The sequence below is a fragment of the Copadichromis virginalis genome, linkage group LG12, assembly GCF_057382275.1.
Source record: "Copadichromis virginalis isolate Kocher_CV1m ecotype Utaka linkage group LG12, C_Virginalis_male_GT1.1, whole genome shotgun sequence".
Lineage (NCBI taxonomy): Eukaryota > Metazoa > Chordata > Actinopteri > Cichliformes > Cichlidae > Copadichromis > Copadichromis virginalis.
In genome coordinates this window covers 36,630,897-36,658,412 of record NC_140629.1, presented here as the reverse complement: position 1 = coordinate 36,658,412, position 27,516 = coordinate 36,630,897, and the positions used below count along the sequence as shown (strand labels likewise).

Genomic DNA, 27,516 nt, shown 5'->3' with positions numbered 1-27,516 from the left:
CAGACCTTTCACCAGGTGACAACATTTGGAGCATCATTAAAAAAGAATATCTAACACTGTTGAGCAATTGGAAGCTATAATATTTGCATGTAAAACAAGCCATCAAATTAGAAAAAAGCGGTAAAATATGACAACACGCATCCGCTTTCCAGTGTAGGTTTCTACACAGTGAAAAGTCTCTAACCGTAGGGGAAGTGTTTTTTAGTTGTAGTACTTGATCCCTGACTTTCTGTTTTTTAAGTGATTTATTCCGGATTATGATGAAACTGTTGCAACACTCAGTGAATAATGTTTTTTGTTTTTCTCGAGTCAGTCCGATGTACAATAATGGTTTCAGTGTACATCTGATATTTTTACCCTTCACAAGAATAATTTCTGGTGTATTTATAGTGTCAGTTTTCATAAGAAACATATTTTTGACCCGTGCTGACATCTAGTGTTCAAACAGGACATGATTTTTCTGCCTGAGGATACAGTAACGTCACTGCCATGAAGTTTGATGATGCTGGTGGTGGTCCATCATTTTCAGGGTTAAATCATTTTTTCAATTCAAGGTTCATCTCATCCTGGTGCTAATGAGGAAAAACATCTTCCTAAAGTTTACCTGCATTTAGGGTTTAAGACTTTGCACAGGTGCATTTTAAACAGCCCAGCAGCAGTGTTGCAGGTACAGTAACACTGCAGTTAATCAGACAGCAGACCAGACACTCTAACAGAGATTCAGCAGTTGCTATGCAGAATCAGTATGATGGGCTTATGGTTACCTTTTCATAGATATCAGCACATTATGGAGTAAAAGGAAATAACAGGGCAAATGAACTGGTTCTTATGTGGTGCTTTTCTGCTCAAGCACTCACACACTTTGTGCAACATGTCCCATTCACAAACATTCATGCAAACACTTTCTTTTACATTTAGGTGCTTTTCTGTCTTACATCCACACACATCCACACTCCTGAATGCATCAGGAGCAACTCGGGCTCCGTATCTTGCCCAATGATACTTTGGCATGCAGACTAGAGCAGCCAGGGATCGAACCTCGAACTAGCTCTACTTCCTGAGCCACAGCTACCCCAAAAATGTGGTTGCAAAGGAGGTATAATGAGGCAGCCAAAGAAGGAAAACTGGGAAAAGCTATGGAAGGGAGAAACGAGAGGATGATGGTTTTACAGGAAAAGAAAAGAAAATAGAAGAAGAAACAGGAGAGGATGACAGAAAGGACTGGGATACATCACGACTCAAATTCACGACACAGTGGTTAAAACAATTAATCGTTCATAGCAGGAAAACACCAAACAGGTAATTGCAATGGGAGTATTGTTGAAATGATGAAACCAGGGAACATGTTATATGTCAGAAATATGAAGGTGAGAGAAGGTAGCTGATCCAAAACCAAAAACTCAGTGTAATCAAAGTTAAAACAAATCTTATCGATTTACTGCAATGGAAATTCAGAAATCAAAGTTATCAGGTCATATTTAGTTATAAAAACTGGTTTGAAGTTATTTATTTATTTAGTTTTGTTTTCTGAGCGACATTGTGGCCTCCAGTCCCTACCAGTTGGTGGCGCTAATGCACCAAAGTTAACAAGAGGAAGAAGAGGAAGAAGAAGCCCTGGGTGGGTGCGTGGTCGGTGTGTGTGTGCGAGCACGAGCGGAAACGGCGTTTGTTGTTCTTCCCTCTGTTTCCGAGACGTTCAGGGTCTAAACGGGTTCAACAGCCGCGTCTGCATGTCGCTGCCAATTCCCGCAATAACCCGTCTTCTACCGCCCCCGAATGAAGGTAATGTCAGGTCTCACTTTGTTTCTGTGCTGCTGCCACCTTCTCCGTGCTCTCCCGGGTTTAATTTAGCACTTAAATCCGCTCGTATTCGTGCCAAGTGCTCTCCCCCGCAGTCCGCCTCGGTGGCTGCCCGGGCGGCTCGCGCCTCACAGCCGCTAGCCAAACAAATCCAGCGGCGTGCTCGGAGAGCGCTGCAGGTTTAGCCGTGTTTGGGCTTAGTGTTGGAGCTGTTTGAGTATGCGGAGCTGTGGAATATCTTGGCGTGTGCACAGCCAGAGGGCGTGTTTACCTCGCTGTCAGGTGTGACAGCTGGAGGGCTGAACTCCTCCTGAACGGGCCCGACCGTGTCACTTCTGACATTATGGCTATGTTTGGATACTCAGCTGTTGGAGCAGTTGCAATCGCTGTATTAAAAAAAATGAAATAAAATAAATAAGAACTCCTCACTCCCTGAAAGGTGTTTTTTGACATACTGTTTTGGTTGTGTGCGATAACATCTGGAGCCTAAACTATTGAAATCCCCTCCAGCTTGTGATAGAGTGACGGCTCTCTGCTGGAGCTGCAGATTCGTGCCTGTCTCCATGTGCTTGTGATATGAATCGATGCCAGCAAGCTTTATATCTGTCACTGCTCACTTGTGACCTGGTATTAGTGTGTAAACAGGTTATGTAAGTCCTTCTCCAAACTTATTCCCCTCTGCCAACCCTCACGGCAGCTGCTGCATAATAGCCCTGCGCCTTCGCCTTTTCGGCTTTGCATACTTTTCATGTTGACATACACGCTGCTCAAAAGTTATCAAGTGTTGTGCATGCATAGCTTTGCTGACTGCAGCGGAGTTTAAATAACATGCACGCTCCTGCTTCAAGCAGCGGTCAGCCAAGGTTATTAAAGCAAACTGAAACTAAACTAAGTGTGCAAAAACATTTTAGTTAACCGACACAAAAACAGAAACTGGATGAAAGTAGAATAAAACAGGGTTTATCTACACTTTTGTTTCATTTAGGCAGGGTTTTGCATTGTAATGTGGTCATATAAAATCAGCCAAAGGTCCCATCTGACCCCCTCAGAATCAGCTGCTTTTAATTGCATAGTATATTTAATGAAGCTATACAAAATGTTACCTTCACAATTTGAACATCTTACCAAGTGACAGCCCCTGGAAATTCAGGGGTGGATGGAAATTTGGCTTTATTTACTCACCAGAACTTACTAAGTGCAGGAGATACCCCGCAGGCAGATTTATTTTACACCTTTTACACCTGTCAGAGTGTCACAGTCTAAAGCCAAATTTTGTGTTATTACAACATATTTGCTTCTATAAATTTGAACATCGGGTTATGTGTTATGTCATAGTTTAATTCTGCAGTGCATAATTAAACTATGCATCACCGTAGTGATGCATAACTGCATCAGTTTCGTGTCAGTGACATAGAGGAACAGAAAAAAGGCACCCTGGATATTTGAACTTTGAAGTTTTCTGCTAATTCATTGGAGAAAACCTAAAAAAAAAAGTGCGTTTTGTTTCAACTCTGAAGGGTCATGCCACCATGTGGGACGGGAGGCTATACTGGAAAATTATTTTGGCACAGAAGTAACCGCGGTTAGGGAAGCACCTGGTTTAGAAAATGTAAAAAGGAGACCTGTCTTATGCTTTAACCAGCCACTTATGGTAATATTTGTTTCTCCTCGCGTGAACTAAAACTGCCAGAGTCTGTAGGGAAGGGAGTTTATTGTTTGTGAGCACAGAAGCCAGATAAAGAATTTAACTCTGCAAGCAGTTTCTGTAGTGTTGTTGTGTCCGAGAAGAACCTGCAGGAGTTGTTGTTTAATTCAGTGCGAGTATTTAACTGAACTTTGAGCCATTTTAATCAAACTTTGAGATGATTCCAAAACGGAAATCTCTGTGAATCATTTTTTTTTTTTTAAGCCAAGTGGTCCATGGATACATGTGATGACATATATTAAAAACATGGGTATTTCGTAGCTTTGAAATTTAAAGAAATAAAATCTGGCATGTAAGTAAAATGAGCCAGAAACATTTGTAGGCTTCAGCTTTTAAAATGCGATGCCTTTTCCTCACGTGTATGATACTAAACTGTGGTTTGGACTGTTGTTCAAACTAAACAAGAGCCAAATGTAACATAATGGACATTTTTCTCTTTTTGTTTCTGGGATCAAGAGAAAATAAAGGGCAAAATTTCAGCCTTTATTTGTTGGAGACAGCAGGAGACCAGTGATTCAATAAATGCCTTCACAGACCTCCTTCTTTAAACTTGCCTTAAGTACTGTGTTGTGTTTTCTCTTGATTGGCATCTTGATTTGAGGCTGCCCTGGAGTAAATGTCTGATTGTTGCTCTAAATAACCGACTGCTGTCGTCCTGTTTGGTCAAAAGGGTGGAAAGCGCTTTCAGTCAGCTGCTAAAAGATCAGAAATTTGATGCTTTTATCACAAAAATGTCTCCAGCTGAGTTTAAAACCTACTGGGAGAGTTACTTCAGAGTATCAGCTCTTTGTGTCGCTGCCAGTTCTCCTCCAGGTGCACCCTCTGGTTTTGTGGTTTGGCATCGTGTTGGTCCAGACACTGTGGTATGCTACGGGTGGGAAATCATCTCTAGCAGCGACGTGCCGGTAAAAGCTTTCTGAGGCTGCTGATGGTAAACGGTTGACTGCTGCGGGTGGGGTGAATGAGAGGGAAAATATTTTGCAGAGTATTTAAGAAAAAGGTTTTAATAAACGTATAAACTGCTGTATGTGAGAAGAAGTGTGGATCTGTTTGTTTCCAGAGAACGCAGTTCCATTGCAAACAGGCGACGTTTTCCTTTAAAAGTTTTTAATCATTTGGTTTTTTAAAATATATAGAGAAAGACTAACAGATAAAATAATATATAGATATATCGTATAGAGTTTCTTTTATTAATGCGTACTTTTGAACTTTTGACCATAGTGGTGATGACAGCAGAGCTGACTGGTACAAGCATGTGTTTATATCACAGTGGTAGTTTCTTTTTTATTTATTATGGTGGTATCATCATCATATTTTTGCAAAATGGGCATTAATTTAAATTTACATTGGTTCATTTTGTGAGGTGCAGATATCTAATATAAAATAACTTAAATCTAAATGTTAATTTTTTTTACATTGATGTATTATTTTTTAATTACTTTATTTAAAAATACAGTTCTTATAATTGCTAAATATTATACTAATACGATATTTTGCAATTGTATAGAAGTAGAATTATTGTTAATCTTATAATTGTTTTCTTTATTTTAATTATTATCATGTTTTTATTTATCCATTTAAAACATTTTAATACTATTAAATATATTTATTAATGTAAATGCAGTTCTAATGTTTTGATTATAAATATATTCTGAGTTTTTTTTTTTATATCTTTTTTTTTTTTTAATAATCATTATTAGTGGCAATTTTATCATCGTGTTATTGTAACTGGAGGTGGTTTTTCTTGAGTCCTTTTTAGTATTTATAAAATAATTTCTTTGAATTTGTTTTCTAAAATCAAATAATATTATTATTGTTATTCGTCGGTAGCGTTGTCCTGCTCTTTGTAGTGCAGAACGTTAAAGCACATCTCTGCCGTGTTCTTGCTGTGTCTTTCAGATTAACAGGTATGCCAAAGGAAAAATATGATCCTCCAGATCCCCGCAGATGTTACACCATCATGCCAGCCGACGAGGCGGCAAGTGGGAAGAAGTCTCACTGGTCTGAGCTCGAGATATCTGGTCAGTCTCACTCACTCCCTCTGGGCCCGCTTCCATTAAAAATAAAATGAGGCCTTGAAGCTCAGATCTAAAACTATTCCTAAAGGAAGGAAGCATTGAAAATGTTGGAAACATTTTAAATCTCAGCTCATGACAGAGCCAAAATACTGTGTTTTAATCCGCGAGAGTTAACTTTTCTCATCTCATCCACATTGTGCTTTTGTTCTTATGTTCGACTTGATGTCTGTGTTTGGATGCAGGGCGGGTGAGGAGCCTGAGCAGCTCATTGTGGACACTCACCCACCTCACGGCGCTGCACATCAATGACAATAACCTGACCCGCATCCCGCCAGACATCGCCAAGCTGCCCAACCTGGTCTACCTGAACCTGTCGTCCAATAAACTCCGCAGTCTGCCCGCCGAACTGGGCAACATGGTCTCTCTCAGGTAGGCTGTCTGCTGGTATTTCTAACTTCACTTAAGGAGACGTGCGTATTTAGCCTTGAAAACGAAGAATTCTTCAGAGTCACTGAAGGGATGGCACGTAGAGCCATCTCAAAGCAATGAAGAGAAGCGATCATGATAAACACAATGTTTAAAAACACAGGGAACATTATGAAGAGAGGGAGTGATAAAAGCATCTCGCAAACAAAAACAAAGCTGTCAAGCAGAGACTGAAGATGTGACAACAAAAGAATGTGTGGTGGACGACGCTTTGATGCCAGTAGAAATACATCAATGATGAGGAATCACCAAACTGTTAGAAAAAACACTGTTTTTGTCTCGTTTCTTGCAGGGAATTGCTTTTAAACAATAATCTTTTACGAGTTCTGCCTTACGAACTTGGAAGGCTTTTCCAGTTACAAACCCTCGGGCTAAAAGGTGAGTTTTGTTTTTCATTATTACGATTTTGGAGCAACAAAAATGAATGTCTGAAGCCCTTTTTCCATTAGTCCCTACTCAGATCGGCTCCACACATCTCTAGACGGTACCACTTAGCCTGTATTCGATTTCCATTCAATTCGAGTACCACCTAATGTTTGTGGGGTCGTTATAGCAACGCAGCCAAACATCCCGTGACATCATTTGCATGCGACACGAGCGCTACAACAAAAGCGAGCGTCAAGACTCTGACTTTTTGGGGGTTTTTTGTAGCCATGTTGCTCGTTGCTGGGTTTCAATAATGTCTGTTTTGGTTTTCACGATGGAGACGCTCTCATGAGTCGTAGAGTGACGCCACTGACTACCCAATCGGTGGCATGCGATCTCTTGACGTCGCATTTTGGATTACCTGGGATCTCTTGGAACCCCAGTTGAGTAGGTGCTAAACGGTACCAGGTACCATCACCTAATGAAAAACCGCGTCGTGCGACCTGACTCACCCGAGTAGGTACTAATGGAAAAGCGATATAAGAGTACTGAATCACTGCTGCTTACCAAAAAAACCTGAGAATTTCTCCCGTAATGGTAGCTGTTGAATAGAGTGCGCAGACAGTTTTTTTTCCTTCGTATAAACGTTTTTGGCTTCTCTCAAAGAGTTTCAATGAGAGCTAAAAGTGTTGTTCATTTACTCAAGCACATTTAATGGTCACAAATAGCCATCAAACGCATAGACTCCAATAAGCTGACACAGATTAATTGCTTTTACTGTGTATTTATATATTTAGTCCCTCCCCCCAAAGGCCAATTGTAAGGTAGGAAGAAAGAACAAAACAAAAAGCAAAAAAAACAAACCCAAAACTGATTCATTTGATCGAAGACCACTTCAGCAACAACAACTCACGACAGGTATGGCAGGGAGTTCAGCACTTAACCAACTACAAACCTTGCAATACCACGTTGACTGAGGGTAACGCGGCGCTTGCGGAGGAGCTGAACCACGTCTTTGCACATTTTGAGGTGAAGGGACCAGAGGCGGCAGCAGCAAAAGCATCGGACAGCAGCAGCAGCCCAAGCCTCATGGTGCAGGAATATGAGGTGAGGCGCACACGGAGGGCAGTGAACCCCAGGAAGGCCGCCGGATCAGATGGGGTAACCGCAAGGGTCCTAAAAGAGTGTGCAGACCAGCTGGCTGGGGTCTTCACTAAGATCTTCAACACTTCACTGTCCCAGTCCTGCATCCCGCCGTGCCTAAAGTCGGCCACAATTGCCCCACTGCCAAAGCGTACTAACATTAGCAGCCTCAACGACTACCGACCAGTTGCTCTAACACCTGTTATAATGAAGTGCTTCGAGAAACTGGTCCGACGTCACATCATGTCCTGCTTGCCACCCACACTCGACCCGCTCCAGTTCGCATACAGAGCTAATAGATCAACTGAAGATGCCATTGCTACAACGCTCCACACCACCATCTCTCACCTGGAAGTGCAGGGCCATTACACCAGGCTGCTCTTTGTTGACTTTAGCTCTGCTTTCAATACGATACTCCCGGACAGACTAATAGTTAAACTGCTGGAAATCGGACTTCCTTCTACCACCTGCCGCTGGATCAGAGACTTCATCTCAGGGGGAGATGAGACGGCATACAGAGCTGAAGTTCAGAGGCTGTCAGATTGGTGTGTAGATAACAACCTGGACCTCAATACCACCAAGACACAAGAACTGGTAGTTGACTTCAGAAGGAGGAAGTCTGAGCTGCAGCCTGTCAGCATCAACGGGGAGTGTGTGGAAAGGGTCTCCAGTTTCAAGTTTCTGGGTGTGCACATAGACACAGACCTCCAATGGAGCTCTAACACCTCTGCGGTCTTAAAGAAGGCCCGACAGCGTCTCCACTTTCTGAGAATCCTCAGAAAAATAGACCTGAAGAAGGAGCTGCTGACAGTCTTCTACCGCTGCTCCATTGAAAGTGTGCTGACATATTGCATCGGTGTGTGGTTCTCCAGCTGCACCACAGCACACAGAAAGGCACTCCAGAGGGTCATCAATATGGCCCAAAAAATCATTGGACATCCTCTTCCCTCCCTGAAGGACCTGTACAGCACTCGCTGTCTCAAGAGGGCACGCCGCATCCTACGGGACGACACACACCCAGGACACCGGGTGTTTAAGCTGCTGCCGTCTGGCAGGAGGTTCAGGCTGCTGAGGTCCCGAACAAATAGACTCAAGGACAGCTGTTACAACAGGGCAATAGCCCTGATCAATGTAAATAGCTGACCTGACTGGCTACCGCCCTGGACTTTTTTGGGGGGGAGGTAACAACGATAAAAACAGTAACAATAATAATATTTATATTTATAACAAGATGCAATAATAACAGTGTGCAATTCAAATACACTTATTCTTCTTTTTTATTACTAAGTTAATATACTGTGTTGCGTTGTCATGTGTCGTGTCGTGTTGTGTTATATGTAGTGCCGACGTAGGACAGTTTTCCAATTTCATTGTACTACTGTACTATGTATGACTGTGCAATGACAATAACGAGTTATCTTATCTTATCGTATTTGCAGGAAATCCTTTGTCCCAAGACATCCTCAATTTGTACCAGGAGCCAGATGGAACCAGAAAGCTTTTGAACTACATGCTCGACAATCTAGCAGGTAAACGGCTCTGCAACGCATGACCTCACCCCTCATCTGTTTATCAGAACTCATGCATATTTTATCAAACAGTTTTTTGTAGACCTCAGCGCTGCAGGTATATCATAGCAGGTAAACCACTGTGTCTGTCACGCACAAATGAGCGCTAATCCCGGCCTGTTTTTCCAGTGCACCCAGAGCAGCTCCCCCAAAGACCTTGGATCACTCTGAAAGAGCGAGACCAAATGATCCCCACCGGTAAGTTTCCTTCATATAGTAACGTGGCACTGGGAGTGAGTCGTTTATGAGCTGATGGCTTCTTATGCTCTTTAGGTTATCCGTAAAGCCCAGCATTACCCAGCATGCCGTGTTATAGTACTATTATGTACGTCTGAAAATCTGGATAAGCCACTGTGGGTATTTTCTATAATCACTCTTATGGCTGCAGTAAAAATTGATATCATGCATAAAATAAAAACTTGCATACTGTCCAGCAGCATTTTTATAGCATTAAATAGCACCTTTACAGCCTGGGATGAAAAACAGATGTACCTGGAGAAGATTTCTTTTTTTTAATAACTTCCCCATTTGGATTCTGGTAAGGCTTAACGTTAGCTTTATGGCTGTGTTGATTGACAGAAAAAGCTTCAACTGAAACTGGCTCATAAATTTGAAACTGAGATAAACATTCAGATTTCTTAAAGTTAGCATTAGCAAAGTCCATTGATGATCCGTTCTGAGCTATTTGTAGAGCTGTTTCTTATATTTTGTAAACTTTGTAATATGTTGTGTTATTTAATTTAGTTCAGTCTGTTACTGTTATTGTCTTGGAGCAACTGTAACCACATGATTTCCTTAGGGATTAATAAAGTATTCTGACTCTGAGTTTGGGGAATAATTATTCAGGCTGTTCGTGGTAAACTACATTCATAACTGTCAGATGTGTCGTGTGTCTTTTCTCAGATGATTCAGTAATTTAGCAAACTTTACTTCTGTCTCCCTGTAGCTGTGTTCACGGTTATGTGCTACAACGTGCTGTGCGACAAGTATGCCACGCGACAGCTGTATGGTTACTGTCCATCCTGGGCCTTAAACTGGGAGTACAGGAAGAAGGGAATCATGGAGGAAATCACCAGCGGTGATGCTGACATCATCAGCCTACAGGTAAAGCTAGACCACCTTGTAAGATACTTTAAATCTTCCTCACTAACTGTTTTGCGGCATATTACTAGTATTTGTGGTGGAGCCATAGTGTACCTTACACAAAGAGATTTTTTAATAATTTGGATATCTTTCCACTCAGATGGTTATCTGGTTACATCAGTATTGGGGTTGTCTATGTGTATATCCAGACACAGTGCTGTGGATTGAGGTGAACTAGGCTACATCTTCCCAGCACCTCTTAGCCTCATGCACTAGGGCAGGGATCGGACTGCTCTCCAGTGCACAAGGCATTGGACCCATTTTTGCAGTTAAAGAAATGCTTTCGAAATCTGAACAAAAACAATAAAGATGAACTAAAATGAGCCTGCTTTTGTCTGGCTGTGTTTTTTCTAACATTTTTAATTGGCGCCATTGCCTTCTGTAGCCATCTGTCTGTCCCCTGAGGTGATTCCCCCACAATCGTGTCAACAAAGGTTGTTATTATTCTTCGGACTATTCTCCGCTCTAATCATTAGACTGTGTGCAGAGCTGCTGTAAACTGCTTGGATCAATCCACAGTATCCAGCGTTCACCTGTCAGCACAACCGAGCCATTGTGTATTGAAGATAAAGAGGTAGATGTTACTGATTAATCCTGCCCATACAAAGCTGGCTTTATTTTCCACTGAGTGGAAACTTCCCTGAGAAGTGCTGTATATTACCAACTAGTCCATCTGTGTAACAGCTAACCTGCAGGACATGCAGAAGAGAAACAAAACACTATTTATCATCAGACCCTGACAAAGCTGCATATTAATAAAATGATACAGTGACTGTGCCACATGCATACCGATAATTTCTAGATTTTGGCAGCCGTTTCAATCTTGTATGGATCTGAGAGACGTGAGGAACAGGATGGAGCTAAAACTCATGCACTGCACACAGAGCTCTGAGCCATCCACCTGCACCATTTAATCATTATGATGCACTCCCCTTTCATTCATCAAACATGGCAAATTTTGCCTTCTTAAATCATGTTTCTGTGATTTAATTATCCTTTCAAAGTTTTTTCCTCCGACAAAGCCACAGCAAAAATACCAGCGTTCATCTCTTTAGTAAATCATGACGGCTTTGACTGCTCGTTTTGACTTCACTGGCGTTTTTGAGTGAAGTACACTTACAGTCATGAGTGAAAATCAAGGAATCAGAATGTTCATCCTTAGTTTTTAACCCCACAACCGTGAAAAGTTGATGGGGTGTCGTCATCACCGGGCAGGTTGCGTGGACACCCCAAAGTTGTGAATGTGATAATTCAGAGCTTGTATCTACTCGGAGACTGAGGGGCCACACTGGTAGCCACAAGTAATTGTATTTACTTAGATCTTAAAAGCACTGATGTGTATCTTTAAATAGTACAAGAACCCTGGTTATGACTTTGAGCCCTTCCTTATCCAGTTTACAAGGTTTCCTCAGCGGTGTTCACTTCACCTGTCAGTGTTTTAATGTTGTGTGCGTTCCCTGTATATCTCATCTGCTCCTTTACGTGACTTTTCTTACCTTGTGTGTTTTTTGCAGGAGGTGGAGACGGAGCAGTACTACATGTTGTTTCTGGAAACACTAAAGGAGCGCGGCTATGACGGCTACTTCTGTCCAAAATCTCGTGCCAAACTGGTTTCAGAACAGGAGAGGAAACATGTGGACGGCTGTGCCGTGTTCTTCAAGACTGAGAAGTGGGTTTAAGAGCTTTATTTTATACACGTTACTAGGGATGGGTATCGTTTAGGTTTTATCCAATACCAGTACCAAACCGGTACTTTTGAAACGGTGCTGGTGCTTAAACGGTGCTCGAACCGGTGCTTAAAGAATGAAGAACACAAAATTGGTCCAAAAACCTCTCATGTTCAGCTGTTTTTTGTTTTTTTTTTTGTAAAAAGATAACAATGTTAGCCTTTTCTGCAGCTATAGAGGATTTATGGCATCACTCTTGGCTGGAAGCAGTGCTTAAACAATGGAAAAAACACAAACTTTGTCCAAAAACCTCTCATGTTTAGCTGTTTTCCACTTTTTCTTTGGTCATTTTAGCCTTTTTGGCCAGGGTGAAGGGAGTATCTGCCATCAAACAAGAAGACAGCTGCATGTAGCTATGATGATGTTTGTTAGTTCACCTTACATGCATTAATGTAATAACGTGGTTAGCCTACTCAACGTAAATTACACACGAACAACATTAAGCTACTCGCGCAGAGAAGAACGGCTGCTGCTGCATCATCATCCGTCATCATTTCTGCTACACTGGCAGGGCTAGGGGCCAGGACTCTGCTCTTCGGGTTTTTGGGGGATGTTGCTAACTCCGGGTCCGATAACTGGCACCACACCCGCAGTAGATGTGCTCGGTGTGAGGTCTCGCAGCAAGCTATCAAATACGGCGCGCTACGCATCACCAGGTGTTTCATCAGATTCGAGGAGTTACCTCCTTTGCACAGTATCACATTAAAGCACTTGTTGCTGCTGAGTTTGCCTCTTTTGCTGTGAAGTACAGCCAGACTTTTGACCGCTTCCTCTTGGAGTTTTTAATCTGTAGCTCTGCTCTAAAAGAACGTACGTACCTGGACCCGCCTACTATCCTCGGAAACGTAAAATGATTGGCTAGAATCTAAAGTGTATCACAGCTCAGGAAAAAATGAAGCACCGAAATGTGCGCTGCTTTTCGGTCTGGTTACTACCGTTTATGTCAGGATACCGGTACCCATCCCTACACGTTATAAAACATGCCTTTATGTTGGCCGTGATGATTTGAAACTGTGTGAACACATTTGATGAAAAGTTTTTCTACATAAAGAAAAAAATTTCCTCATATTAAAATCTGAGCTCAAGTTGTTTTTTGGGGTTTTGTTTTTGTTTTGTTTTTTCCAGTTTCAGCTATAAAATGTATTTTATTATTATAATTATATTATTACTATAAATATGTCATTTTTGGGTAATCTTTGCCATAGATGGAGCTCAGCTCGCTGTGTTTTATGATGTATGATTTTTCATGTGATCTATTTAGAAATGGTCACAAACAACAGGGAGACTGCATCACAGACTCATCGCAGCCTGTTTGCATTTACTTTCCTTTGTAGTCGCCCAGCCTGGTTCTCTCTGAGCCAGGAAAAATGAAGGACGAGGAGCAGATTTAAAGGAGGAAAAACTTTTCATATGGAACTAGTGCATTTTCAAAGCCCTCATGGACATTTCTGCTGCTTGTTTGATTCTCTCACAGGTTCACTTTGATCCAGAAACACACTGTGGAGTTCAATCAGGTAGCCATGGCTAACTCTGAGGGTTCAGAGGTCATGCTGAACAGAGTGATGACCAAAGACAACATCGGGGTGGCCGTGCTGCTCGAGGTCAATAAGGACATGTTCTCCGGGGGTAAGAAAGGACTTTCATTTTGTAATTTAGCAGTTTAGATAATTCCAAGTTGTTTTCTCCTGACCCAAAAATGCCTTCAGCTCTGTTATATTATCAAATTATCTATGACAACATAACCATGCATGTGAAACTGACTCGCCTGCCTCTGTAACTTGGAAATTTAGAAGGTTATAAAACCAGCGTTATTACTTACATGTGATATATGCACACAGTTCAGTAGTTACAGAGCAAGATTTTTTTTTTTTTAAATCTGATGGTTTTCAGCTTGAAAATTGTGATCTACAATTATTTTTGCCCAAAATATTAAACAGTAAAACTGCAGTAATGTATTTTCCCACAAGGTGTCACAATTGGGTTTTAATCAGAGGCTTCAGGGTGCTTTACAAAGAGAGTTAAGAAGTTACAACGAAGGCTGGAAATGGAAAGAGAGAAAGAAAAGATGTAATGTTTAAAAGACAAGTAAACCGAACAGAATATACGCTGTTAAAAAATTAATTAAGGTACACTCGATTATCACAGTGTAACACAAAGCGAGTTAAACTTCAGGGATCCCAGTCGAGCTGCGCATCGGGCCTCCACGCCACTCTCATGGAGTCTGTTCCTGACAGTTTGTCAGAAACTTGCCCGCTGGAGGTCACCGTGTAGGGCGCTGGCAGTGCTCCTCCCGTATCTACCTGCACACAGATACAGGTCCTGCTGTTGGGTCCGGGCCGTCATACGGAAAATGCGTTTTAGTATAGTTGTGTCCACGGAGATTGTGTGTTTGAAGGTGTTTTGCCTCACTGTGGCTGATGATGCTCACATAATATCAGTGCTTTAAAGCTTATATGTATTTAATTAGTTAGTTAACTTACTAAGGTTTGCAGCGAGAGACAGGCACAGGCCATTTGCACTCCCAGCGAGCTACAGTAAAACTTCTGTTTGTGGTCGTTTCCTGTCTGGTTTACTGATGCTCACTATATCGCACTCTTCCTTTTTAAATATTTTACTCTGTCAGCGCTTTTAAGTTTCTGAAGTTGCCTCATAGTTCTGTGGTTTACTGCATCTGAAATAAGACCACGATGAGGATTTGTTCAGGGGACTTTTACATCCTATTTATTTTATTTTTATTTTATTTTTTTTTCATGTGTCAGTGAAAGTGATGTACTATTTTGCTTACATAGCGTCTGTTTTTTTCCCCAGTATAATTTTGTGGAACTATAAATGTCTGTACAGTAAAAGTGTGTAGAATTGTGTAATTCATATATTTTAAAGTCTTATTCTCAAAATAAGTGAAGAAAAAACCACAACTCAGATTTAGAATCATTGTCAGTTGATTTCTTTCCTCATGTACTTTTTATATGCATCTTTCACGGCTTTATTCATAGAACTTTTTGTTCGTAAAAGCATAAATAAAATTTGTTGATCATATGTGAAAACTATATGTGGAAATTAAAAGTTGTTTTTGTGTCGGGCTGTAAAATGCTGATTTCTGCTTTTAAGTTTCTGTTAAGTTGCTGCTTATTCAAGCGGCCACAACAGGAGCTGCAGCTTCTCGGCTTGTCTGCCGTTGTTTCTGGAAGTTGCTGCTTGTGGAAAAAATTTCCTTTCAGGGCTTCTTTATGAAGACTTTTAGGATGTCACATGATCGAGTACAAATGGTGACAACGGTTTTTTTTTTTTTAAACTTTAAGGGAATCAAGTATTTTTCATTAAGTTTGTATTGGTCTTTAATTACATTTCAGTGAACTAGGGCTGTTCATATAACGATATATATCGGATGATGATATAAAAACGTCTATCGTTTCATTTTACACTATCGTTTGTTTCGTGGTGTCGCAAAATAAACTGTTTACGGCAATATTATTTTCATGGTTTTGATGGTCACTGTAGTGGCTATATTAATTTCTTAAAGTTCTCTCTTTCTATTTAATATAACCACACTACAGACGGACAAGCGCCTGTTTTTATGCGTTGTGGTTAGCAAAAACTACAGTAACAGCATCGCGTGTCTGCTTGTTTATGTTCCACATAAACCTTTCACAATAAAGCTCAACATCCTATTGAGACTTTTCAAAATAAACTGAATCACGTGAAAGAGCAGATTATTTACGGATGAGAAGTAAAAAAGAGCCGCCAGCCGGTGCTAAAAAATAAACCTTAGACTCAAACGTTAGAACAGGCTTTTCCCCGCAGCACGCCGTGTAATAAATACTCACAAAGAAAACGGCGGCTGTTACAACTTGTGTCTAAAAATGTATCGTTTCATGCATCGGTTAAAACACTCGACCCGAGATTCACAGATTTTACAGAAAATGTTACATTTTTGTGATTTATATCGTTATCGGGCGATAGAATTCTTATATCGGGATATGAGATTTTGGTCATATCGCACAGCCCTACAGTGAACTATAGTTTATATAAATGTATGTGAACCTGTTGGGGAGTGAATTTGAACTTTTAATAGAAGTAAAAGGACGTGAATTAAAAAGAGCATGAGAAGATTGTTTTTTACATTTGATCTTTTTTAATAATGTGTAAATCAAAATTTTAATTAAAGCCCTACTTGAATTTTTTTTTTTTTTTTTTTTTTTTTTTTTTAAAGGCATGAAGCCGCCTCAGGAGAGGCAGCTCATCCTGGTAGCCAACGCCCACATGCACTGGGACCCCGAGTACTCGGACGTCAAGTTGATCCAAACCATGATGTTCCTGTCAGAGTTAAAGAGCATTGCTGAGAGGGCCTCGGGCTCTGTGGCAACGGGATCGCCGACCTCTGACCCGTCCTCAATCCCCATCGTCCTGTGCGCTGACCTCAACTCGCTGCCTGACTCCGGTAGGGCTCTGTCACTTATCAGGAACCAGGGTCGTTCCATATAAATCAACCAAACCTGATTAAAGTTCCCACCTGATACATTCTGGACACCTGATAACTTGACACAATTAATACATAACAAAGAAAAATAGATTTAGCTTGATTAAAATGACCTATCCATGTTAAAAAATGTGAACCTTCGTTATTTTATTTTATTATCTAGTTTTTTCTTTGTTTTTACCGGCAATGGGAAAGTGTCTGTATATTCGTTTGTTGCCAGCGTGGTTTCCATCATCAGTTTCCCTTTAAAGCCACGAATGATGTCATGAGTTTCTTTTCCTTAATTAAAGGATTTAATAATTAAATAAAGTTCTGATTAATATCTCGCTAATGTTCCTGCTCTTTGATGCAGGTGTGGTGGAGTATCTGAGCGACGGAGGAGTGGCCGAGAACCACAAGGACTTTAAGGAGCTACGCTACAGCGAATGTCTGACCAACTTCAACTGCAACGGCAAGAACGGAAACTCGGATGGAAGCATCACACACAGCTTCCAGCTCAAGAGCGCCTACGACAGCAATCTGATGCCTTACACCAACTACACATATGACTTCAAGGTAAAACAAAAACACAAATAAACTCGTTTCCATTTGAAGCCGTAACAGTAATTTATATAGTGCCCAAAATGTCAAAAGTCAAGCTGAGCGAGACCCCCAAACGTCCTCTGTGGAAGGAAAAAACCTTCAAGAAGCAGACTCAGAGAGGGCGTAGAGCAGGGTCGGGAATTTCTGGTCCTGCAAATGTGTCTGACTGAAAAGTTAGAGGGGGAGTTGTTTTCACCCACCCGAAACGTTCCCTGTTCCCTGCCCCACGTTTCAGGACGCCAAGATTCATTCTGTGTTTGTGTGATAACTTGGTCAAAGAGTGCAGTGAGTCACATTGGCTCTAATCAGCTTCTGTGAGAGGACACAGATGTCCCGCTGCAGATGTTCTTTCCCCTTTTACTACTGAGTGATCTGACAGCTCACCTTATCCTGGTTTGAGTAAAGCAACTGAGCTTGACGAGTTCACTGTTGTAGGTCTGCGGAAGTTGGTTGGTGGGTCGTGCCCGATTTTTGTGAGTCAGCTTATGTGTTTCTGTAAGTGAAGTGAGACAGAGTGAGCTCACTTAGAGAGAAGCTACCCAACTTATGAAAAAAATGCTTACCAGTTACTTTCTTTTTTAAATGTAAAGGTTTACATTACTGGATCATATTTATCATGAAATGTGAGTCACTCTGCCAGCTAGTCTTGTTTCTGCATGTTAAGCAAGCCAGGGTTAGGTAATGATTGTGTCTTTATTCTTGAGAAAGCCTTTCCAAAGCAGCAATTATTCATGGTGGGGACCTCACGCATCTGAACCAGAGAGACCCCATCGGAGAGGAAGCTGCTACCAAGAAATAGTGGTCATTGCATCAGTTTCTCATTAATCCACATGAGCTTGATTGTCACGCATGATTTCCGGTTAACAGTACAAACTTTAGATGGAAGAAGCAGGAAGAAGCATGAGTGTATCGGCGAGTGTGTGAATGGCAGCTTGTGCTTATACTGTGCAAATAGCTACAGTGCTGTGTCTGACTGCTACTGTTAACTGTTGAAGATCTGGGTCTGGGTATGTTTGCTACTAGTTCAGTGCTAGCATACTGTTTTTAGAGCCGCCGTGTACAGACATTAGTTTTTGTCCTGACTTTATCATCTTGCTCTAGTAATAATAATGCTCATATTTTCACTAACATCCACTATTTTCCTCCTCGCTACACAAAAACTGATGTGTGCAGGAATTAAAAGGCACAAATGAGGTTTTTTTGTTTTTTTGTTGTTGTTTTTTTTGTCCGCCTGTGCGTCTCACAGATAATTGAAGAATTTGTCTGACATCTGTAACAACAAATTTCTCACGTGTGGGACTAATAAAGCTTATCCTATCTTTGGGGCATGTTATAACAGGCGCTGGTGTGGAGTAATATCACGTTACAAATTGCAGTATAGCCTACGCATCCTGTTGTCACCATCTTAATTTGTATCTGTTTTGAACTTTCAAACTTTCACTGTGCTGTAAGCGTCTTTATCATGTAAAACACGTCGATGGTCTGTGGTTTTGAGGAGACCCTCGCTGCACTCAGATGCTGACAGTTTTTAAGCGTGTCACCTCGCAGCGCGGACTTTCCAAAGGAAGAAATAAAGTAAGAGAGAGGAATAAAATTAGTCTCCATGTACACTGGGACGGATGCTGATGCGCAAAGCTCGTTTTCATCCTTGAGGTGTCACTTGATTTTATCAAAAACCACCGCCATGGCTCATTTTGGTGCTTTGTGACCTTTGCGGTTTCAGGCATTATGAAGCTGTCACACTAATACCATAACCCTGTGAGTCAGGGAACAGATGGCCATGTTTCCCTAAACCTAAACAAGAAATGTTTAGTCCCTAAACTTAACCGAGTGGTTTTTCCCAGCTAATAAACTGGCAAATCATGCCTCCGCTACTCCTCCAGCCTCATAATGAGTACTTTGCATGTTTCCAGAGATGGACCGTTACCCTTCATTGGTCGATCGCTGTAGCCGTCGCATCGACAGGGTGTCGTCAAGACAAAAGGGCTGCATATGAAAACATGTGGTATTCCTGGTCGTCTCTGCCACGTTAAAATACAGAAAATCACTACCTGCTATATTTATTGTGGATAATGTCGCTGTTTCAGGTGCAGGTTCAGTCGGGTAGATGAACGCGTTACAGCGACAAATTTAACGTCAACGATGAATTCTGTCAAATTGGTTTTTTGTACTGAGGTTTTTTTGTTACTGCCTCCGTTAAATTTGGTGCTGGGAACTCTGTATCACTGAGTGAATTACACAGACTTATAGGTGGGCATTAAGTTCAATCGAGAAAAAAAATACTGTTGCTGTGTGTTTCACTTTTGTATATCTGAGTTTTGCAGTGGGAGCTGTCAGCGGGAACGGAAAACTTTGAACATCGCGGCCTGTGAGCCGTGATTTTTACCCTTCAGCGCGCTCCGCAGCAAAAACTCGTATTCGCTTTATTTCGTGCGAAGCTGCCTCGCGGTTTTGATTTGTCACATCATTTCAGCTTCGGTTTCTAATGAGTCATCGAGCCAGACAGTTCATGATCAAATTCTTTTCTTCTTTTTTTTCTGCTCTCTTTTTCTTGTCTCACAAATGGTTAATTTATTCAGTATTGGGGCGTCAGTTATTTAACAGTTATTTATTACCTTATTTTTTTTAATATATGTATATATATGTATGCTTGCATGCATGCACAGACTTTCCAGTGAGTTCTCTGTTGGGGAATTTAAGCCCAGATTGGTGGGTGTTTTTGACTGTAATCGTCACATGAGCAATGTTTAGTCCCTCCAGCCTCCACACGGGGATGTCTGAGGTTACAAGTGGGGGCGAGACCTAGGCAGCCAGTGACGGGGAGACCCACAGGGAGCTAAAGCTCACAGTGATACCTCTGAGACGAGGCATCTACGGCCAGCCATTAATAAACCTTCCACAGACTCAACTTTTTTTTAATGTAGCTCTTCAGACAGTGCAGACGAGCCATTCTCACTAACCCTGCGTCTGTAAGACTCATCTACTTGTTTACAATTTTAGTCTCTGCCCACTGGCGATATCACTGGCTGAATCCCACGGAGTCACTAACAACACTTTCGGTGATTAATGTTTATACTAATAACGAGCTTGACTCATTGCTGCTTCTCTTAGCGTTGATTACTCATCTGAGGAGCTAATGTGTTCATGCAAAAAAAATAGATTCATTAGAAACTAAATTAGAAACTGGAGCTCTACATCAAACAGGGATTTTCTATAAACACTCATAAAAGAAGCAAAAAACAAAACCAGCTCCTTCTCATTGTGAAATAAAATGACACAAAAATGTAATAAACAGATTAAAAACAACACAATATCAATTAACACTTAAGTTTGGACATCTCAGCACAGCATCAACAAGAACATTACTAGTCACGACACTCGCACTCGTCCACTCGTGGAAGTTTGAGCAACAACCTGAGTTATTTTATGCAACCTGTTAAGTGGGAGGCTCAGAGGTAAAGATTTGTATCATCGAGGGGAACCTGCCACGTTGCACTCCAGTGCTAAATGATGTTTACTCTGAAAAGCAAAGAAAAACTAGATTAGGCTTTAAGTCATGAAGTGATTGGTTAAACTGCAGGTAATAAGAACAAGTAACCAAAAGTCACCCAAAGGGCCTCTCTGTGATTCAGTGAAAAGGGTGGTGTCATTAAAGAAGAAACACAACAGCCAATCGGTGATGAGGAAAAGAGGACAGGAAGTGATGTGTGGAAAAGTGAGGAAAGGGGTAAATAAAATAGACCAACTGGACCTTTTTAAACATTTTCCGCAGTTGTTGTACAGAAAGCCCGAGCTCTTTCTGAGTCTCGGCAGATTCAAATGTTTTACGGACGAATGACAAACAGCAGATTTTTCTCCTTTCTTTGATTTGTGCGTCATTGTCTCCTCCCCTCGCTGTGGCCACGTGTCTTTTATATACTGATGGTAAAAACGCTCCCTGTGCATTCTCACTGATATTTCCTCCTGCATCCTCCTCTCTCCTCTCCATTCCTGTTGCATTATGCAAGGTGTGCTGAGGTCACAGACAGATGGATGGCACACATTAGAGAAACAAGAAAAGCTTTCTTCCTCGCCTCCTCTGCTTGTAGGAGGCGATCGTGGCTCAAGAGTTGGGAGTTCGCCTTGTAATTGGAAGGTTGCCGGTTCGAGCCCCAGCTTGGACAGTCATTTCACCCGTGCTGGTGGTGGTCAGAGGGCCTCGCCTCTGTCAGTGCGCCCCAGGGTGGCTGTGGCTACAGTGTAGCTGCCATCACCAGTGTGTGAATGGGTGGATGACTGGATGTGTAAAGCGCTTTGGGGTCCTTAGGGACTAGTAAAGCGCTATACAGACCATTTGTAACTTTGGTGCGAGACACCAAAACACGAGAAATTGAGGATGTGCTGCCATGGAAATGGGGAAGCAGTGGATCATTAAATTGGTTGGTGTTGTTTTAAGTGACTCCCACACAGAGTTAACATCAGGTGGTGTTTGTGTGTCTGCAGGGTGTGATCGACTACATCTTCTTCTCCAAGACCCACATGAGCGTCCTGGGCATGCTCGGACCGCTCGACAGCCAGTGGCTCATAGACAACAACATCACGGGCTGCCCCCACCCGCACATCCCCTCGGACCACTTCTCCCTGCTGGCCCAGCTGGAGCTGCACCCTCCCCTGCCCCACCCGCTCAACCCCCTCAACGGGCTGCACCTGCCGGTCCACAGGTAGTGCACCCTGAGAATGAGAGAGAGCGCCCCGCCTACCCCTTTTTACCTCACCTTTTAAACACTGTCCCACCTCCTCCCTCCAGCTTTATACAGGACCCTGTACAGTTCACGTTAAACTCGGACACCATCTGACCGCCTCTAACCCCAAAAGGAGTGAAGTATTTGCCCCGGGTGTTGCTCCTTTTTATGTTTTTGCACACTGTATATTTTTTTTCTTTTCTCCCCTTGAAAAGGCTTGATACCAAATGTTGGGCTTGGGATGAAGTATTTCCCAACGTCTGTTTTGTTGTTTTGTTTTTGTTTTTTTTGATTAGTTGTAATCATGGCCGCTTAAAGATTCTACAATAACAAACTAATACAAACGACTGTTTAAGGTAAAGCTGCTACACAAACGTAAGCATCATTTCACACAGCTGTGAAATTTTTAGAGTACAGACACGTGATCGTATTAATGCTGCACAGTTTATAGAGCTGAAAGCTGCTTTCACTCCCAGATTAACTGACAGGTATTTAATTGAACGGGGGGGTCAACACTACAAAAAGAAAAACCTCAACCTTTTGAATGTTATAGGAGAATGTAGAAGGATTGTTTCTGTTGGTAATTGTTTTGCAAAAAGGTCCTTATTTGAGTTTCAAAAAACTAATTTGATAATAAGCGGGGAAATGGGTGCAAATTTTTAAGGATAAAATGTGCAAGCTGGGTGTTTTTTAAAAGTAATGCTATTTAGCATGGAGGTATGCGTCATCCTGGATCCATGTTTAGAATTAGGCCCATGTCACTCAGCATTGTATGAATTTCTTTCACTTTACCTCGGTGCGGTACGTCTTTTATAAAAGTGTTTTCTTTTTGCAAAGGCTTTTGTTCTCTGCAGCTCTGAAGTAATAAAACAATCAGTTGTTCGAATATTTTTCTAAGCCTTGCAGGCGGATTTGCTCAGACACTGCCTTTTTCCTGACATCCACAAACAGTCCGCTTCACAGTTTTGAGCTTTTCATGCTGTGATTTTTTTTTTTAAACCCCTGATCTGCCTGGCCAAAGAATCCCCCGCAGCAAGTGACATGTCCTCCGTCAGTAATAAGACCTTTATTTATCGGTGCCAGAGAGAAAACGTATATCGTTTAATGTTTTAGTCAATGTTTCCTGACCAAGAGGCTGAATGTATTTACTAAAAATGCTCGCTATGAATTTGGTTCTCGGAGCCGATTAATGCCAGATCCCTGTGGACTCTAAACTTTGTGTATTTGTGTCAGATGATTAGAAGGAATAGCTCTTTATTCTGTAAGTCGTAACTCAGGGCTATGCTATGCATCCAGCAGCACCTTTCACACTAAAGACTCTCAGAGTCATGTCGTACGAGCAAAACCAAACAGGAAGCTACTGTTCTGAAAAAGCACAGGTAATGTATGTGTTTGCATACGGATATGCTGTTGTTCATCGTGTCGTTATAGAAGTCCCAGGTCTTTGTGCATTTTTGATAAAATACTGATGCACTTTTACTCCCAACCTGGGAAAATCACATTTGTCCTAGTTTTAGATGAAACAAATAAAGCATATTTGGTCAGTTTTAATTGAATAAGAATTTAGTTTGCTTTAAGGCCTTTAGAGAGGCTGACGCGATGAATGATAAGGGATCGGACTGGGTGTCAGTACTACATGTTTTCAGTGCCAGTACAAAGAAAATGAGAAATTATTTTTTAAGATGGAGAGGGAGGAACATAAATGTTTTGGAGTTTTTCCTCAAAGAAATCTCACGATTAAACCAGCAGCTGCAAATCCACACACTAAAATCTGCATCCTGTTTATTATGGGAACTTTGCTCTAGTCTCTGCCCTTTTTAACTCGTTGTGTGATTTCTGTCAGCTGTTAAAGTCTTAAAACAGAATATCACTCTTTCAATGTCAATACACTGCTCACAATTCAGCTATGCAAACTGAGACAAGTGGACATGGCTTGTATTAAAGTGGATGTTATGTGTTTCCAGCTCAATCTACCAGAGTAGCTTTGTATGATTACTGTTCAGAATAATCCTTATTTATCTTACACTGGGCCTTAATGCAGCCTCTTAGTTCCTCTTCTGTTTGAAACGACCAGTTTTAGCTCCTCTCTCATTCAGACCTGGGTTCTCAAAGTACGGCATGTGGACCAGTGGGGGGTCGTATTAACAAGGAAAATTAAAGTACATGTAAAGTGTTCATAAAGCAGCACAGAGGAGAGTTTTAACCCTTCTGTTGTATCTGTCATAACAGACACTGTTGGTGCCAAGAAATATCACCTCATTAAATACCATTAAATTTAAAAACCAGGACAAAAATAATAAACCTAACTATCTAAATGTGTCTGTGCAGCCCCATACTCTTCCTGGTTTAAGACCACCCACTCTTTAAGTCAGCTTTCTTCTGATTGGCCGCCCCTCTGAAACTGCAGCTAGGTGGGGACTCTGTGTCTCAGATGACCAAATTAAGGATATCCATCTTTTGGCCTCATACAGACCTAAGAGTAGAAAAAAACTAATCTTAGTGTCACCACTCAGCTGTTTAGCTCCCTTCCACCTTCTCTTCAAGTCAAATTTCTTCTGATTAGTTGCCCCTCAAAACCTGCAGGTGCCAGTATGACCTTATTTGGCACTTCCTCTCTATTTGGCCTCATAAAGAAACGAGAGTTATAAAAACTGTCTGAAGCAGAGCATCAGAGCAGTCTGAAGCACGGGATTTAAGCTCACGTAGCTCATGTACATATGCTGACTTCATTATTTGAAACCTTGGACATACTTACTATGTACATTGTGTCCTATTATCTTATTTTTTCCCTCATTTCTACACTGGAACAGGAAAAGTTTAAAAGATTGGGAACCACTGGTCTGAACACAGAAAAGTTAAGCTTAGTTAAATCAGAAACCATCTGATTTCAAAGAATGAATTCAAAACATCTGATATTAAAAACCAGCTTTTTCTACACATTTTAACTGGTGCAGCAGGATGGTTGACACTCAGTCCTATCTGTGCAGGCAGATGTGCCTCTTAGTGATAAACATATCTGGCACATTTCGCACTGTAGTGTGTAGTAAACCTGGATTAGTTGAACCAGTCAAAGCTTTTCCTGTGTTTGAAAGCCATAATTCTGGGATACGTGGCGTCGGCACAGCAAGGCGTGTGACCGTGTAGCTGCAGCTTTAAATCGCAGGTTCTTCACTTTTACTGGCCTTCTGTTGCACATGATTTAACGCTAAGGAGTTCACCTCTGGGTTCGGTGGATTCGATCCCGGTGAGCATTTAGAGGCCTATACTTCACTCCTGAACTAACCTCACAGGGTTTTTATTTCCTGGTTTTTGTACCACAGCTGTACATAAATGAATCTGTCTTTGATGACGGCATGTCTTTCACATCTGTGAGGGGAATGTACCATTCTCCTGATAAAGGGGCGTAAAATTTTCTCACAATTCAAACGTGTACTTGGTGTTGTAATTTTCTTCTAAAGATCTCGTGTGAATACCACCTCCACATTTGTCTCTGATGCTCTTGTAGAGACCGGACGTGTCTCTGTTTCCAGCTCTTGTTTTTGAACTACGGGCATTTTCTGTCTCCAACATGCAGTCTTTCAATTAGTACTTTGTACTACTCAGTATTACCAACATTTTTTTTTTTTTTTTTTTTTTTTTTTGAGAAAAACCATAAATATTCTAGGTTTAAAAGCAGCTCGTCTATATGGGTTTTATTTCTCCAGTGTCATCTCAAAGCCTCACTTGCTGCTTTTGTTTTCCTGTCATTTCTGCTTTCACACACATTAAACACCAGTTACGTTCGCATTTATTCCACAACAATACCAAACTGTCATCACCTGAAAGCAGTTCACTTGTTAATTTTGTCTCTGTAGATGCACCTCATACACTTTTTCTACAAACAATGTGCCTAGTTTGTACAGTTTCTCCAACAGCAACACTGCCCATGAGACCAAGACCCTCAGAGATTAACCCAGCACCATCGCCCAGCCAACACCCTTCGATCCATCCTTCCATCCCTCCAAGCCAACTTTTCATGTGGTGAGATTGTGGGAGGAATTCAGGACTTTCTTTCCCTTCAGTTTCTGTTACGTTATGTAAAACGGTCACTCTCACTTGTTTGTGGTTTCCTTGCTAGGACAAAGATCATCACAAGCATCACGTGGAGTTTCTGAACGTAGAAATCCTGATGTTTGATGTCTGGCTGTAGTTGATTTTTAATTTTTGTTCCACTGTTAATTCAAACTGTCTCGGCTACTGCCCATTAGTCTTTGGTGGTGAATACGATGCCTGGCGATAGTAACTGGGGGAAAGACGCAGACGTTTTAATTTCATTGTCATGTTTGTACTCTGAATTTTATGGCTGTAGGCCAGCTCGCTGCAGAATCTCTACACAGAATTTAAGAAATACAACTAATGAAAAATGGCATTATGGACGAGTATGTTCATTATATCGATTAAAGGGGACCTATTATGCTTAGTCCTAATCCAGTCCACTCTGGAGCATCTTCAGGTGGATTGCAGTTCAAGGTAATCTTTATTTACATCATGTTTAGCCTTGATGCAGCAACTCAGGTATTTTAGCTCCCTTTAAGCCCGTTTTCTACTGATTGGGTGCCCCTCATCAGCTGCAAGTGGGCGGGGCTTCTGTGCCTGAGATGACCATATTAGGTATATTCACTTTCTCTGCCATCATATAGACCCAAGAATAGGAAAACAGGATGTTTGCATCAGTCTGAAGCCTGAACTTGTATTGTACACACTCTGACCTCATTATTACAGACTTTGGCCATGTTGAGCATGAACATTGGATCAGTACAGAGATGGCAGACAGACAGGAAAAAGCAGAATCGGTCTCCTTTAATTCACTGTGGAAAATTAATTAAGAAAGAATTAATTAAGAAAGTCAGAAGCTCAACAGATTTTCAAAGCTGAAGAGCAACTTTCATTTTTCAAATCCGAATTTTAGAAAATTAAAATAAATGACAAAAGCCAGAAATGCAATTCTGTTATTTCTGCAAAATGAATTAAAGTATTTTTAAAGTTTCTGCCTTTCATTGTTGTTTTAGTAATGTGAGGTAAGAGAATAAAAACTGGGCGTGCGTCTTCAAGCCACCAGCTGTCACCAACAGCTGTCTAGCTCTCGAGAGAGTTTTTAAAGTTAATGTTAATGAAGTTAATGAAGGTGGTATGCAGTTCTTCACCACACTGGTTTCCAGTCCAACAAGCGTCCACCGCAGGCAGGAGGAAGCACCCAGTCAGCTTCCCCTGATTGGAAAACGTTCAGCTGTGGTGAACAGCTCTTGCCAAAACCAAAGTTTGCCCCATTTTTGGCATTTAAATGTTAAAAAAAAAAGAGGAAAAGAATAATGTGGGTGACGACGTCATTTCTGTTTAGTTCCTCTGACAAAAAAAGAGAGAAATGCAGATCTCTCCTTTGTAGAATTCCTGTTGGCTTCTAAAATTTAAATTTCAAATCAAGGAAATGCACGAATTTGATTCTGGTAGAAAACTTCACAAGACACAGGATTCCAAGACACGTAAAAAGTGATTTAATCTGAGAAAATTTAGAGATTACATGTTCATCTAACATACACAAATATCCTGTGAAAGTGCTCTCAAACGGGAACTCATTTTCTCGCAATGTTAATTTATATAGATTTATGTAAATCCTGTTTACGTTAGAGCGAAATCTTTAGGGTTTATCACAGCTTATCACATTTGTCATGGGTCCCCAACTGTTAAAAAAGTGAGATAATTAATCATTGGACTACAATTAAAAACGACATAAGGATTTATTG

At 41.3% G+C, this 27,516-nt stretch overlaps 1 protein-coding gene across 1 annotated transcript; it reads left to right on the top strand.

The window, feature by feature from the left end:
• Positions 1 to 1,637: 1,637 nt before the first annotated feature.
• Positions 1,638 to 26,761, top strand: cnot6l (CCR4-NOT transcription complex, subunit 6-like). The gene is made up of 12 exons (XM_085476377.1): positions 1,638 to 1,782; positions 5,405 to 5,526; positions 5,766 to 5,952; positions 6,302 to 6,387; positions 8,958 to 9,047; positions 9,216 to 9,284; positions 10,033 to 10,190; positions 11,744 to 11,898; positions 13,431 to 13,582; positions 16,167 to 16,394; positions 16,786 to 16,988; positions 21,498 to 26,761. Exons 2-12 carry the CDS (start codon positions 5,415 to 5,417, stop codon positions 21,717 to 21,719), a joined length of 1,662 nt encoding a protein of 553 aa, XP_085332503.1. The 5' UTR covers positions 1,638 to 1,782; positions 5,405 to 5,414; the 3' UTR covers positions 21,720 to 26,761.
• The last annotated feature ends 755 nt before the right edge of the window (positions 26,762 to 27,516 follow it).

Bases quoted from the DNA above. Each gene is read 5' to 3' on its own strand.
- cnot6l (XM_085476377.1), top strand. From the start codon at position 5,415: ATGCCAAAGGAAAAATATGATCCTCCAGATCCCCGCAGATGTTACACC. The intron at 5,953-6,301 runs GTAGGCTGTCTG...CGTTTCTTGCAG, and splicing joins GGCAACATGGTCTCTCTCAG to GGAATTGCTTTTAAACAATA. The intron at 13,583-16,166 runs GTAAGAAAGGAC...TTTTTTTTAAAG, and splicing joins TAAGGACATGTTCTCCGGGG to GCATGAAGCCGCCTCAGGAG.